Below are 15,987 nucleotides of genomic sequence, written 5' to 3'. Positions count from 1 at the left end.
CCTAAGCACCGTCTGAGACGATCACCTGGGAATAAGGTTCTCACTGATATACTGTATGTGTTAATAATAAAGAGTACAATAATAATATGTACCATCATATTATGCATTATCATATCATAGCCATATACTTATGTTAACTTAAGTTTTTTAATAAAGTCAATCTTATAAAGATATCCAATACAGAAGGAAGGTCACATATACCAACAACATATTAACCTACAGTACAAGGATTCCTGATGAATTATCCAAATTATGTGCATGATTTAAAGTCAAACATGCATGCAGGGCAGTTCTCAGCGATGAAATGATGGCACGATATGACTTATGCAGACGCAGAAACACAGGGCATGGGTGTCACAGCTGATAACAGTGATGCAAATATCAGAGAGAAAAGTAATACGAACAAATTCCAAATAGTTTAAGTGCTCTAGTACAAACCACAGTTCTAGCCCTGTTACATTCCTTTTCAATATCATAGCACCTTTAGGACTATAGTATGGTCTAGGTGTTGCTGTAGGAGATGCAGCGATGTCTTCATTCCAATTCAATAGCGCTCACTCGAAGAGGGGACTCCTCACGTTTGGGCTTCTTCGGCCCCTTCTTCTTGGGTTCATTCCTTGAGGATGCAAATAAAAAACAGAACAGTCAATATTGGTCACCTCAACACACATGCGTCCTCATGAAAATGATTGATGGTTTTCAGCTTCACCGTTTTAGGGAAATAGGAACGATCTCGTAAAGTAATGTCTTACTTTGACTTGACCATCAAGACAACCATTACGATGATGATGATGGCTCCCAGGATGCCAATTACAAGCCCGCAAATGAGAGCTAATGAATATGAAAAAAACACGCATTCTCATATCAGAAAACAAGTTCACAGATGATAAAAAATGGAGATGAGGAGACACAAGAACAGGACTGATTAAGGATACAGAAATGGGTGGGCCTACATATTGTAGACCGCGTCACAAGTAAGTGGTTATCCTGTTGTCTAGTAATGGAATAACTGTCTATGTTCAAATATCAAAAGAGGACGATGATGTAAAGGTCCAACAACAACGTGGTTTGTAACATTCTGAACAATCCTCCTAAATATATCTCCAATTGTATTTGCCTGTATATATAATAAATATATATTTATATATATAATAAATATATATTGTACTTTTGTTTGTTTGTGGCTTACTGAAACGTGAAATTGTACAGCAGTTTGGTAAAAGCTGGTAAAATGTGATCTATAAATAAATGTGATCTGAATAGAAAATAAAGAATTGTCTACTACAATACAGTGCAGTATAAACAATAGGATGCGGGGAAAGTCATTGATTATCTGACTTCTGTCTACTTACCAACTGGGGTGTCTGATTCAACCTCCTCGTCAGCCTCACCCTCATCTTGGAGATAAGATATTAAATATTACGGCTTGTCAACCACCAATAGGTATGAGTGTAACACACATAAAGATATCAATGTGTATGTAATACAATACAATGCAATATGCATCCTCACCATGGATACCATCACAGGTTTCATTGCACATTTGTCGGGACGTGAAACGGTTGCCATTTCCAAGGCATCCCTTCCACAAGAACGGTTTGCATTTGTCATGAATAGAATCATAGAAAAAGCTCACAGTGAACTCCTTACATACTGAACCCTTGAGGAGGGGAAGGTGGCAGGCTTCCTTTTCTGTGTAGTAAAAGAAAATACACATTTCAAATAAACGACTAATACTCTTAACTGCTGGTCCAAGCAGCATCACAACATCATGATTTTGACAGTGTAACACAATGGTCATGTAGATACACAGTGTGTCAGTGACACATACGACTCATCAGCCCAACGAGACACACCTCCACCTGAAACGAGCTGAGACCATTAACCTCTGCTCCACGTCACCCTGCCATCCAAAGACCATTCAGTGATGGATACGCAGGCCAGGTGGCCCAGATCAACTGCTGGAATGTTGACTATTTTCAGTCCGTCTTTAAAATCAATCGCCTTTATTAAAAACCTGTCATGTGCAACCTTTTGGTGATCGGTTGTCCTTTCTCACCATCCGTAGGGTATCTCTGCTCCGCCTTGGCGGAGCAGTTTCTCACACAGTCTCTCTCGCTGGCGAAGCGGTTCAGGTTCCCCCCTTGGCCTCTGTACAGGAAAGGGTAGCAATTGTCATCGTTGACGTCGTAGAAAATGGACGTCTCCGGTGCGGAGCCTGTGCCTCCATCCGCAGGCAGTTTACAAAACTCTGTGGAAATAAATTAAGTCAGGTTTTGTCTGTAATTTAAATTGTATTTCTACTAACTAACTATTTCTTCGTAATGTCCTCACTATTTATTATAAATGAAAGAAGACCTTTGTTTGTGCGCTTTCAAACATTGACTGTAGGGTGATATGGCTTCGATGCATATGGGTAATATTTAACCAGGGTGGAGGTCCACTCCTATTTATGACTGCAGTAAAATGTCATTTACGATGTCTTTGCTCACCCACTATTTATAAATGTAACCGTTGGCTCGGAGTTTCAAACTCTTCCTCTAACAGTGAAGGCTTACTTAACATAAACTTGAATATTAATATAATATAAAACTAACAGTAACGCCACATTTTTACAATACAATACAATAGTTTTGTGTTTGTTGTGTTATTTCATGTGCCATTAGTCATATTTTTTTGTAGTTTTGTATTGAGTTCACCTACTCAGAACAACAACACTCAGACAGCAGTATCTGTTTTAAAAAGGCAGATATTATGGAATACGTTCTACATCATTATTACAAATGGGTAAATAACATTTTTTGAAGCAAAAGAAGAAAAAAAATTGTATCTCCATTGCTTAATTGGCTTCAGAAGTTCCGACAGGAGATTATAGTAAATGCCATACTTCTAAATCCTTCCTAATCATTGTATTAGGGTTTTTCCTGTGAATTCAGTTATCAAATGTATTATTTAACTTTCATAATGCCTACAGTATCTACAAAGTTGCCTTTTTTTAAATCTAGTTTATATTGGCTATGTAAGGTTTTTCCTTTTAGACACAAATACAGATTGAACAGGAGCTGACAAAATGAGTTTTAAAGGGTCTACCTGGAATGTTTGAATGGCTGGTGTGGAATGCTGCTAAAAGGATTCCACACAGTAGAAGAAGCTCCATCTTGCTGCTCCTCTGGGCTCGCCTCGCAGAATGAAATGGAGAACTGGAGAACTATGGCAGTTGAATTTCTTATTACGTTATTGACCTTTGGACGTTTAGCTTTCTATATTTTACAGCTTTGGGACAAGCCTATTTCAAGCAAAGTTCATTCTTGTGCATCACCATCAGTGTTATCAAATGCAAAAAGGTGGCCGGATATATAGGCCAACATAAACATTTTCATTTTGTATAATTAAGCACAGACAATAAAACAAAGTTGAACAAGTATTTTTCACAAAATATTTATTTTATGATCTCTTTTTTCTTTCCCTATTTTTGTTCCTTATTTTTGGTTCTCTAAACAACAGTGGTGTAAACAGCCAAATAACATACCAAATGTAACAGCTACTCACCTTCTGCTACAATTGCACAGAGCACGAGACGACAGGCTTTGCACCTTTCTATCTCATGTTTGGTGGAGCTCCTTGTCTCGATCAATGAGTTTGTATCATGCCTGAAGAAAGACCTACGTGAAGCGATGCAAATTGCACAGAGACACAGACAGAAAGCGCAGACTTGACATGCAAGGCTGTACAACTGGAAGGTCAAGGGTTCACCACTTGCCATTGGCGACAGGGGGCTCGTTGCCAACAGAGGTGAACTGGCACCAACTGAAGGCAGTTCATCGGAATCTGCTGCTTCCTGTGAACTTGGATGGACTCCAGCCACCTAAAGAGAGAATGGTGGCGAGGTGGTCTCTGAAGTCAACCCTCTAGTTGAGATGGATGGCAGTGAAGAGATGCTCCCCACAGACAACCTCCCAGATGAGATTGATGGCAGCGTTGACCGGACTGTACGCTGAGTGCTAGCCAGCCCTTAGGATTTTGAGCTGGAGGATCGGCAGACTCGTCTCTATAAAGCCCATGATGTCTGATATGGTGTCAGAGCCGACACAGCTAGTGACATCAGGCCCGAACCAGACGAGGCAGGGCTGTCAACCCTCCAAAGAGACTCATTTGCAAAATGAACGAGCAAGTGCTTGACACTCCAGAGTCCACAGTGAACTCTTTCATTCTTCTAGTTAAAAGCTTGTTTTAAAATTCAACACATAGGTACTCAATGTCAGTCTGAAGACACAGTTAAAGATAATTATCAGACTATCAGAGTAATAGCAATATTTGAGGTGTAACAGGCATCTCTAGAGTCTACTTTTAGTCTTGGGTAAGGCGCCATCCCAATCTTTAAGTACGCCTTAGTTGGCGGATTCTTTAATCGACAGTAAGTGATTCTTTTTTTAGTGACGGCCTATTTTTTCGCTTCTCTTCTTCACAGTCTTGTGGCCTAAGAGGTATTTTTCTCTCTCTCTTCCTCTCTCTTTCAGTGAGTGTTTCACAGGTACGTCCCCAATGTAGCAGGATTCAAGGGGGTTGTATGTAACGGAGTAAATTAAATGTCTGCTTGTAGGTATTGTTAAATCCTGTATCATTGGGTCAAGACTAAAATATTTGTATACAGTGTTGCATTATGGGTATCCTGCAGCAGGAAAGACGATATCTGCAGGTAGGTTGGGCAAAGAAACTGGTTCGAATGAAAAGTCATTAAAGTCATGTTATCATTGTATTGTACAAATGACTTATTTCTAGATTTTTGTTTAACATATATGCCATCCTATACATCGCACTCTTGTGATATTTGGCACAGTATTATAACTTTCATTTGATTTTCTTTTTTCGTTTGACCTTGAAGGCATTTGTTGTCGTGCAACTCGTAATATTTAATTTATTTTGTCTAGGCGGAGCAGGCACATGCTCATGCTCTGCATGTGTATATCTGATGACACATTGTGCAGGTAACCAATTCGATTCGTCGTTTAAGTTCTATTTCTCGTGTAGGCCGGTTAGGTCATTGTTCCATTCTACATGCAGTACCGTTTGTCGCCACACGACATGAGTGGAGTGTTTACCTTTTTATGAGCGCTGTTCAGAGCGACTATTAATAATGGATGGAGTGGTGTTCTTATTTGTATGCTGTATGTCAGACTGACATAGTAATTTAATATTTTTGATATGTTTTTTTTTTAATTATATATATAACACTATATGATCACCTTAGCGCTATATCACGATATCTGCTGCAGGCGGACCAGAATCATTCTCACGCTCTGTATTTTATTTGTTTATCTGATGACTAATTGTGCAGGTAATAAACCGCTTTATCCACAATGCTGAGAGTGTTCCAGTCCATCCAGTACAAGCCAAACACAACGCAAGTTACAACTACTTTAAATGGAGAACACCTGTAACATAATAACTATTAAATAGTCAAATATAGGCAATTTAAGCTGTATTAAATTGGGGTTGACCCACGTAAGGCAGATGTGCCAAGCAAATACAATCGCCTCAGCCCATTGGACTACAATCTAAAGCGACTTTGTGCCAGACCCATTCGGTCACTGCATGAAACATCTGCCCACGCCAATGTCAGCCCCCTCGTGTGCACGTCGGTCCATAATGCAGGAACCCTCAGCATGGGCCCATGCATATGTTGCCCGCTCGGGTTGGCGGTCGGGACTACAGCCTTCTGCTCGCTCCTCGTTCGGTCGTTGGCATCCCCAGTAGCGCCCAAGTGGCTGGTCTTGAGGTTGCGCGCAACTATTATTCTGCAACGATGCGGTGCGCAGCGTTGAGCTGTCACTCCACCAAGTCCTGATGGAGTCTGGAGGCTGGTTTGTAATTGGTGTGACGTTAGACTTAACAGCGGTGGAACTGACATGATTGCTATAAAAGCAGGGTGTGCATGCAATCCAAACCCTGTTCCAGTGGCTTGCGTTTAACTGTGAGACCACCGGAGTCATTAAGATGCAGGTCCGGAGCGTCACACTTGCTGCTGTCCTTCAATTGACTATCTTTGGAGTTTTGCACGGTAAGATGTTTTTTTATTATTATTACATTTAGCATAAGCGTGGGGCATAATGTGGGAATCATTACAACACGACATTTCATTGAAAAAAAACATAGTTTAATATAACAAATAAGACCGTTTATTTTAAGTTAGTTTTTTTAAGTTTAGATATCAGCCACAAATAATACTTTGTGGTATAGATGATCCTACTAAGCTATTTTCTTTTATTTTTATTTTTACTTTTGACGACTATAGCTGATACAGCTCCTGGTGTATTGATGTAATTGGAGTGGTGTTGTTTATTTTACCTTCAGATAATAACGTGATCCACTAACCTAAACATGCATTATTGGTCTGTTTCAGCGGACAAGTGGACATACAATGGTAAGTGTTTGATAGTTGTATGTTATGTAGGCCTATAATTGAAATTGTATGGCTTATAGCAAGCATACTGCATCTTCAATTTGCCCAGGTTTCCAATACTATTCTAATCTAATCCTATGCAATCCTATTATAAACGATCATTAATTGCAATGCAATGTCCTTTGATGGTTTCAAAGTTAAAAACCTTTAGCATGATAATACTGTCAGTTGTGCACATGGTGGTCCAACTCCAAATTATGTGTCAATTGGGGTAAGAGAGGAGAAGACAGAAACAGTGACAGTTCTGAGATCTACAAGCACACCTGTTGAACTTTCCCTGCACCACATGCACAGATCAAGCACCAAGGGAAATAGAAAGGTTTGAAAGGCTGATCTCTCTTTTTTTAAACCCGGTAATTTATGCTTACACAAAAGACAGAAGCATGGTACACTTGGTGGCTGACCCTTGTGGTTGAAGGTAGGGTTTGTAGGTTATGAGACAAAAGGACTTCTGAGGCTTTATTTTTGTGAGGAAACTTCCCAAAAGTAAATATTTGGCCACCAACTGTGCTAAGGTACATGGTATTATTCAGCCTGGCCCAAAAGGGCTGGTTCTGTTGGTTCTCTGTGTGCACCTTAACATATGACATATACACATATTTCCCCGCATGATTTGTAGCCTGGACTCCTGAATAAATGAACATCTATGATTCCAAAAATCACAATGCCACTGTCATTGCAACACAATTTGTTTCAGGTTAAACTGAACAGATATTAAAAGTTAGTTTAAGCTGTGGCTATTCCCAACCATCATAGGGTTCCTTCCTAATGCAGTGCGGTAGACTTCATCACCGCTTATAATCAAACAATAGAGGAGTCACAGCAGTCACTGCGATGGGGCCAGAGCTGAGTCATGTAACACTCCTTCACCGTCCTTTGGGGAGAAGTTCTCTTTGGATCAACCAACAGCTCTATCCTGTTGTTGTCCTTTTTATTTGCATATTTGCCTGGGACGATGCAGTAGACGTTATTATACGCTGAGAAAAAACGTGACACATGTGATGCATCTAGGGTTTCTATACAAGGCTAATTCACAACCCCCTACAAAACGGTCAGAACAAATTATTATTCCAATATAGATGCATATCGTACAAATCCAGTTATAACAAACACAAATATACAATATACAATCAATTATCGACCAAAAATATATGATGTGTTAAGAAACATCAAGAGTAGTCCAGTGGCGCATCAGCCATCCAATAAACTGAACACTGATTTCCCAGTATTCAGAATACTGCCTTCAGTTCCCCGACCCAGAGTTCAGAACCAAGATGGCCACCAGTTGAATCATGCCCATTGGGTATTTTCTGTACTTCTAGCGAACTCTTGCGAAGAGCTGTCCAACACCTGAGAGCTTTGTTTTCAATCCTCACACATCGAAATATCCCTGAAACCCAGACAAAACGATCACTTTTGTTTTTTGTGGGTGACCAATGTCCGAAAGTTCATAACTTTCCCACGAGAGTCCCATAAGGTCACATGATGGCCGTCTGCGAACCACTTGACTTGCATGCAGCAGTGTCCATTTCTGGTGTGGTGCCTCAGAGTAACCTCTCATTTAGACGAGGCGGCGTTCGCTCTGTGTCTGGCCTAGCTAGTGACAGTCTGGATTTGAGTCTCTCTCTCACACACGCACACACTCACATTCACACTCACACTCCGACACACTAACACACACTCACACTACTCACACACACACACACACACACTAGCACACACGCTAGCACACACACTCACACACGCACACGCACACACACACACACACACACACACACACACACACACACTCACACACACACACACACACACACACACACATTAACACATATTCACACACACACACACACACACACACACACACACACACACATTCACACACACTCGCACACACACACACACACACTCGCACACACACACAATGACACACGCACACACACACACATTCACACACACTCGCACACACACACACACACTCGCACACACACACACACACACACACACACACACACACAATGACACACGCACACACACACACACACACACACACACACACACACACATTAACATACACACACACACACACACACACACACACACACACACAATGACACACGCACACACACACACTAACACACGCATACACACACACACATACACGCACATACACACTCTCACACAATGACACACGCACACACACACACACACACACACACACACACACACACACACACGCAATCCGCCACATGTTTCTCCCAGGCTGTCAGACAGTGGTCTAAAGAGAGGTATCACACTGAACTCCACCCTGATGACAGAAGAACAGCAGTGGAGGGACCAACACACCCTTCTGTCATCTCCTCCTACGCCTCCTCTTTTTAAAAATATATCTTTTTACGCACCCTTTAAGATGGCACATTTAAATTATTTTAAATTGAAATGTTAATTATTTCTAGAACACTATTATATTGTTCCTAAAAATAAAACTTGAATAAATGTCTGTAATCTTTCCATAGCGATTTCTCTAGACTCATTAACGGTGTGTGACCTTCTGCCGACCTTGTTGCAGGACCAGAGGGAGAGCACCACTGGTCCAAACATTATCCTTTCTGTGGCGGAGCATTTCAGTCACCAATAGACATCCAGACTGACCTGCTGAGGTTCGACCCCACGCTGCGTCCAATCGAGCTTCACGACTACAACCTCTCAGCCAATGAGCATCTTACTCTCGGAAACAATGGGCATTCAGGTGAGTAGGATATAAAAGAATATAAAAGTGTGAAGAAATTACAGTTTCACCAGTTGTAAAACGTAAGTAGGCCTACTAAAACACTTAATTCGTTAGCTCTCGCTTACCATGGAAAATATTGTATTCATATTTTCACTGTTTATATAAGTGAGCTATACAAAATATAGCTGTGAGAATGCTGACAACGAGGGGAATAAATCACACCATTGAATACAGTGTTAAATGTTTTTGGTCTATATTATTAAAAAGTGCTGACCAAATCAAAACTATATTGTTACCGTTTTAGCTGTGGCTTGCCTACAATAAACAGAAAGAAAAGAAAACCTGTTAATGTCGGAGGAGGTTCCTCTTCTCATCTTACTGACCTAATTTCTGGATCAAATTGAAGGAAAATTATGAGGCTCCATTTTCTGCATCAACCCCTGCAATCTTCTATAATGACTGTCTCTGGCTCAGCTCTGCTTTCAGCCCAGAGTAGAAGTCTTTTCTGGGAAGCTGAAAACTGAGACAGCATTTCATCTCATTACAGGCGTTTAAAAAAAAAATAGATGTCAATACACAGTAAAAGTCCCACGACAAGACTTATTATCTCTGATTGCTTCTGTCACGACAAGGTAAATATGTCCACCAAAGTGTTTGGAAGTGAGACAAACAGTCGCTTTAATGACAAAGTGGTCTAAAACGTGGCTCCACACCCCAGCACCCTAAATGCTTCGTTCATTTGGTTCCTCTCTGCACAATGTCGGCTCTGAGATGCTCATGCTGACTTCCTACCCTCAGGGTGACGTACACACAACAACACCGCTACCCGGTGGGCCCGCCATGTCTTTCACCTGGCACACTGCGCAGACCAGACAGATGCTGAGGGTTGCATTGTCTGCTGGCCTATATCATCACCATGGAGGCATTATCAGTGTGACTGACGTGACTGACACAGGCCCACACAGACATTTCTTTCCTCTTTCCTACGCCTGCGAGCATCTCTGACTCAATGATTAACGTCCAGCGTGGTGTCTACTCTACACCACTTATCTAAAGCCATACCATATCTCAAGTAGAGGGTTTGAGAGCCTTGGCAAGACTATAGACGGCCTTCTGGCTTTTCAACAGCTTAACTCTTATGAGGGCGGAAGCTGACCTAGAATTAAAAGAGATGACGCTTGGTTACGCCGGGTTACACTCCATTGTTAAGTTGTTGTCCCATACTGGATTTAGACGTGTAGGGAAAGATGACATTGCGGTACGATCGATGACGATCTTTTGAGGACTTTGTATCTCTGTATATGCAGTACTTCCTTCTCTTGTAAATGAATGACTTTTATTGATCTTTAATGATCCTCCTTTAAATGTATTCAAAATGTGATTCCAGCCTACGCTAATCCCTGCCCTCTGAATGGACTGAATTAGAGGGGTGCTACGATAGCACACAATGCCTTTCCTTCATATTGGTGAAAGTGGGTTGTCTCTTCTGTCCGTGGGCCCACAGTGCAGCTGTCCCTGCCCTCCAGGATGTTCCTCTCCAGCCTGCCTCACCGCTACTCTGCAGCTCAGCTCCACTTCCACTGGGGCTCCACCAGCACGCCCACCGGCTCCGAACACCTGGTGAACGGCAAGCGCTTTGCAGCAGAGGTAACCAGCAGAACAACACCGCTGGATGCCCTTTATCCATAACCCCATATTCAATCAGGCTTTATTTATACAGCGCCTCTCGGGCACAACGTCAAGACAGAGCACTAGACAAGGGAAGAGACACAAGAACAAAAAGTTATAGTTAAAAATATATGAAGATTGAAATAAAACATCTTCTTCATTAGCATTAAGATAAACTTAAAGCTTTTAAGGTTGATCAATAGATATTATATATAATCAGTGCCGCTGCTCCCCATACGCAGAGTACACAGAGCGCGTAGGGCCCCAAGTACCTGGGGGGGCCCCCAAAATTAAGGTTGATAATTATTACATTACAATTTTCAAAATATATAAATGAATTACGAACAGGTCCACCGTTGTCAGGTCCATCGGAGGCGGAGCGCCCTTTATCAGCGCAAACTCAAACATTCTCTTTATTGTTTTGTTTTATGTTTAAGGTCAACCGGTAGGTAAGATGCAGAAGTCAAGATAGTGTCTGGCTACAAAAGAATAATTGTGATAATAACATTTTCATAATCGTACGGCTAATTTACAAAAATGAAGGAATTACAATACATTTGCATAAATCCATTCATAAAGATGAAAGGATTCCATGTCTGTATCCGTACCTCACCGAGAGAAGAAACCGGAATACTGCGCGTAACAACCTGTGCCTTTTTTACGGGACCGATGCTTCTTCTACGGACGCGCCACATTTAAGGTGCTGTGGTTTGAATGGAGCATGTAACATGGACGCGTCCACGCTTGCATCTTTTAAAGTTTTTCCCCCTGAAACCACAGCCTCTCCTCGCCTTTCCCTTGATGACATGCTTTTATGGATGGATGGAACGATGGAACATCAAGAATTCTTCCCAGAAAGGGTTCACGTTGTAACCCCTTTTTATCCCAAGACATTCTCCTTAAATACAATTCCCGTACATACTCTCTGTTGTATGCTGCCCTTGTGGTGCACATGCTTCATGTACAATACCGTAAGGACCCGACAGATGTCTATTTCTGTGCCTGATCGGACTGCCTACCGTTATATGCTGCCAGTAGTGTATGTAGAGTTCTGGCCTGTATGTATTGAACCGAACACAACCGCTTGCCATTAGGGGTAGCTTCTGTGACACATCATTTACACATTTTTTGAATATATATCCAGAAATCAATATATATAAATAAAGTCAAAATATAAATGGTCTTTCCAAATCTTGGAAAAATCTTGGAGGGAAGATGAAGACCAGAAGAACACCAAAGAGAAACTGTTGATGTCTAGACGCAGGTCTCTTTGTCGTTTACAGATGCACATTGTGCACTTCAACTCTGACAAGTACGCCAACGTTTCCATGGCTGTGGACAAATCCGATGGCCTCGCTGTCCTGGGAGTTCTGGTTGAGGTAAGACACAATGCTGCGCGCCCAAACCATGAAAACGTCTCACGAGGCCGCCATACCAAACCACTGTGATACTAAATGGCTGTGGTGAAAAATGCCTGTGATGCTGACCCACTCCACTATTCTCCGCAGGTGGGCGAGTTCAATCCGGCCTTCGACCAGTTTCTAAAGTTCATCAACGGTATCAAATACAGGGGTGAGTTCTAAGTCCCACTGGACAGTTGACTGGAACGTTGACAACATATACATGTTCATGAAACACGAATAAACATATCAAATGTTTATTCTTGGACGGCAGTGGCTCAGGAGTTAGAATGGGTTGACTGGCGCTAGTTCAATAGCTCCTCCTAGCTTGTGCCGAGGTGTCCCTGAGCAAGACACCTAACCCGAGCTGCTCCAAACAAGCTGGCCGTTGCCTTTCATGGTTGACACTGCTTTGGGTTTGTGAATGAATGTGTATGAATGGGTGAATGTGAATGAAGGCAATAATTGTAAAGCCACTGGTTAGAAAAGTGCAGTCCATTTACCATTTACGAAACATCTCAAGCTACCTCTGTGATTGTTTACTACCCCTGATGGTCTGAGAGTTTCCATATCACATTTCCATATACTGGCTCCTGTTCCGGTCTTACAGAGTGACATATTGTGAGCATCTCAACTTGCAGATCAGAGAGTAAAAGTGCCCGGTTTCAACATCCGTTCGCTGCTGCCTGCTCGGTTGGACGAGTACTACCGCTACGACGGCTCCCTGACCACCCCTCCGTGTTACCCCAGCGTACTCTGGACGCTGTTCAGAAGCCCCATACAGATCTCCCCAAAGCAGGTGGCCCAACACAACCCACACCTCCACATGCTATTTACCATTCCGTCATTTAGCTGATGACGCTTTATCCAGAGATATGTACAGGGGATTGAGGGCAATGTCCTCAGGAGCAGGTAGGTCAAGAGTGCCTCGCTCTATCCTGCCCCCAAATCACACTAAATAAGCTTTTAATGGAAACATTACATCACAGCTTACAGTGGGCTGGGGAATCGCATAGCGTGGTTTAAGGACAACCGTCTTGTTTGACGCAGTCTTCTCTGTCTTCTGCCGGCAGTTCCTATCCCTGGCGTCGGCCGTGTACTCCTCCCGGGCCCAGGAGTCCAACTCTGTCCCTATGAACGGCAACTACAGGAGGCCCCAGCTCCCGGATCACCGAGTGGTCCTGGTCTCCTTCCAGGAGGGTAAGGAGCGAGCACGCTTCTGCTTTGGCTTTGGCTTTGGATTTTTACGAGGGGAGCCTTCATTGCTGGAATGTTCTGCCTGCATCTCCTTGGCCTGTGGGTTACTGGGAGTGTCAGTGTGGCTGTCTGTGATTGCTTCTTCTCCTGCAGAGGGCTGTCAATTATTTTTAATTTTCTGCATGTTTAAAATATTTGAGATTTCACTGTTGTATCTTTGTTATTCCTAAGCCTTTATAATGATCACTGGCTTGATGAGCTTGTTTGACATTTTCAATACATTTCAATGGATCATTTCTGGCTGGTAATAGAGCAGAACACGAGGCTCACCAAAGGTTTCCTTTATTGGCTGTTTGGGAATCTGCATGCTGTCATCGTCTTGTGAATATTCCTGCTGGGAATAGGCTTTGCTGGTGGCAGGTTTGGACAGGGTAGTGTGGCAATCCTGCACGCTTTCTGGGGATTTGGCGTGTGCTTCTCAGTCATTTTTCATTTTTATTTACCACCGCTGGCCTCCCTGTTGCTTGCTGGGCCTGTGGGCCAGAGGACCTGGAATGTCTTCATGTGGGCTTATTTTAACAAGCACTGTGGTTGACCCTGTGTCTGCGGCAGGAAGAGGGCTGCATGGCATCCGTACTGTCACGTCTCCACTCGTGAGGAAGCAAATCATTCAACAGCTGCTGGTGGGAGACCTGGCAGACCTGGCTGATGAAGGGCTGTACCAGCTGCTGCCAGGCGGCCCAGAGAAGCGGCTGGCCAATGACAAGAAGTGGAAAGCCTTCAACGACAAACACGGACCCAGGACCCAGCACACCAACCCCAAGAAACAGCTGCTGCATCCTCCGAAGAAGAGCCACAGCCACAACCACCCCGGCGGAGGCATGGGGCTGCCGGAGGAGGCGCTGTGCTACGTCTCCCTGGAGCATCAGGTCCTCCATCAGGCCCAGCAGTCGCACACTGAGGCCCAGGTGGTGCACACCCTGAGAGACCTGGTGTTCCCAGACCTGAACCTCAGGAGCTACCTGGGCTGTAAGTCGGAGCTGGACTTCTCCACCATCAGACGCCTCGTCCGGGGGCGGCCCACCGACGAGGTTTTGGAGCTGGACGGCTCTCTGAGGAAGGCCAGTGTGGGGGTGATGAAGAAGTTCCCTTCCTTTGCCTCGAAGCAAGGCGTGCCGGCGGCGAAATACGAGGGTGTCTCCAATGCGGCCAGGCAAGCCAAGTCCCAGCCTAAGGGTTTCCCACATCCATGGCTCCTGCCCATGGAGTGGGAAGACTAGAGAGGAGATTGTGACCGTATGCTGCCCACGCCGACACTGTTTAGCCAGCCGGCCCCCCAGCGCGCCCCGTCCCCGCCAGTAGCACCAGAAGTAGACTCGTGTGTTAAATGCAGCTATTTGAGATGTTCTTTGGATCAGGGTTTTGCCCAAACGATTGATTAAGTTATTACTTTGAGTGTGTGTACATCATGATCATCTATATATATGTTTGAAACTGACTGAAAGATTGTAAACTTGGTAGCAGGAATCAGTTTCCTTAATGATTACACTAAACATTTCGTAACTCAGACCGGGGGCCCACCATGCTAGGCCGGGATGCAATCAAGGTATTAACACACACTTTGTTTGAGAGCATCCACAAAACTGCATATTGTTTAGATTTGGCAAAAGCCTAGAACTGCTTTGCGTAAAATATCTTGATTCTGCTCACAAGAGGACGAGATCCATTTTACACAGCCGGCTTGTATATTCATACAGGTTTTCTAGCTAGCAATACAGCTTGCACCAGCAGAATGTCCAGAAGGACAGGTGTGAACGCAATATTACAGCATTAGGTACAGCATTAGGTACAGCAGTAGTGCCTTGCTTTAGAAATGTTTACGTGTGAGTGTGCTGATTCCTTTAGAGAGATACTCAAGGTCGTGTCCCTGCTGTTTGGACTGCTATTCTATTGCTTGGATTGTACTTTTAAACAAGAAACATTTTAATAAAATACGTATAGTATGCGATACAATTTATTTCTCTCTTTGTTTGTATATTTTACTATTATAATAATGAGTAGGAGTGATAGTAGTGGAAGCAGTGATAGTAGTATTAGTAGTAATAGTGTATTAGTATATAATATATGACTACATCATATATATTAATATATAGTATATATGATTGATTACTGCATGTGTAGATATTAGTAGAATGAGCAATTTAGATGAGTTATGAAATGGTCCACAGTGTCTTCAGATGAACCTGAACAATAATCTGAACCTTAAACTCCACGGAGATGGAGTGATATATAATCATTAGCTAATGATTTACATCATTAGCTAATGATTATAAATTCTAACAGTCCAAAGTTATGATCACCATTTAACCACAAAATAATTGCATTATTACATTACAAGTATTTTATAATGTAGTGATGGAATTATATTCTTATTTTTCGGAATACAGTCTGAGACTGAGACTGGGCAGGCTGGCTCGCCTCTTGCTGATGAATATAATACACATATGGATAAGAGGCCATCTGTCATGTCTTCG

At 42.8% G+C, this 15,987-nt stretch overlaps 2 protein-coding genes across 2 annotated transcripts; one reads left to right on the top strand and one right to left on the bottom strand.

Annotated features, from left to right (window-relative positions):
• Positions 1–534: 534 nt before the first annotated feature.
• Positions 535–5,288, bottom strand: LOC311357789 (inter-alpha-trypsin inhibitor; the record flags this gene model as incomplete). The annotated part of the gene is made up of 7 exons (XM_084477823.1): positions 535–616; positions 753–831; positions 1,353–1,397; positions 1,513–1,692; positions 2,060–2,251; positions 3,091–3,208; positions 5,280–5,288. The coding sequence occupies 7 exons, from the start codon at positions 5,286–5,288 to the stop codon at positions 535–537; spliced, it is 705 nt and encodes a 234-aa protein (XP_084333949.1).
• Positions 5,289–5,994: 706 nt separating this feature from the next.
• On the top strand, positions 5,995–14,733 carry ca12 (carbonic anhydrase XII; the record flags this gene model as incomplete). The annotated part of the gene is made up of 9 exons (XM_084476883.1): positions 5,995–6,058; positions 6,401–6,421; positions 9,027–9,206; positions 10,693–10,835; positions 12,140–12,235; positions 12,365–12,428; positions 12,898–13,055; positions 13,330–13,456; positions 14,066–14,733. The coding sequence occupies 9 exons, from the start codon at positions 5,995–5,997 to the stop codon at positions 14,731–14,733; spliced, it is 1,521 nt and encodes a 506-aa protein (XP_084333009.1).
• Between the last annotated feature and the right edge of the window lie 1,254 nt (positions 14,734–15,987).

The sequence above is a fragment of the Micromesistius poutassou genome (genome assembly GCF_964030765.1).
Source record: "Micromesistius poutassou genome assembly, chromosome: 13".
NCBI classification, from domain to species: Eukaryota; Metazoa; Chordata; class Actinopteri; order Gadiformes; family Gadidae; genus Micromesistius; species Micromesistius poutassou.
Note: the sequence above shows the minus strand (reverse complement) of the source record. Positions and strands in the feature narration are given on the sequence as shown.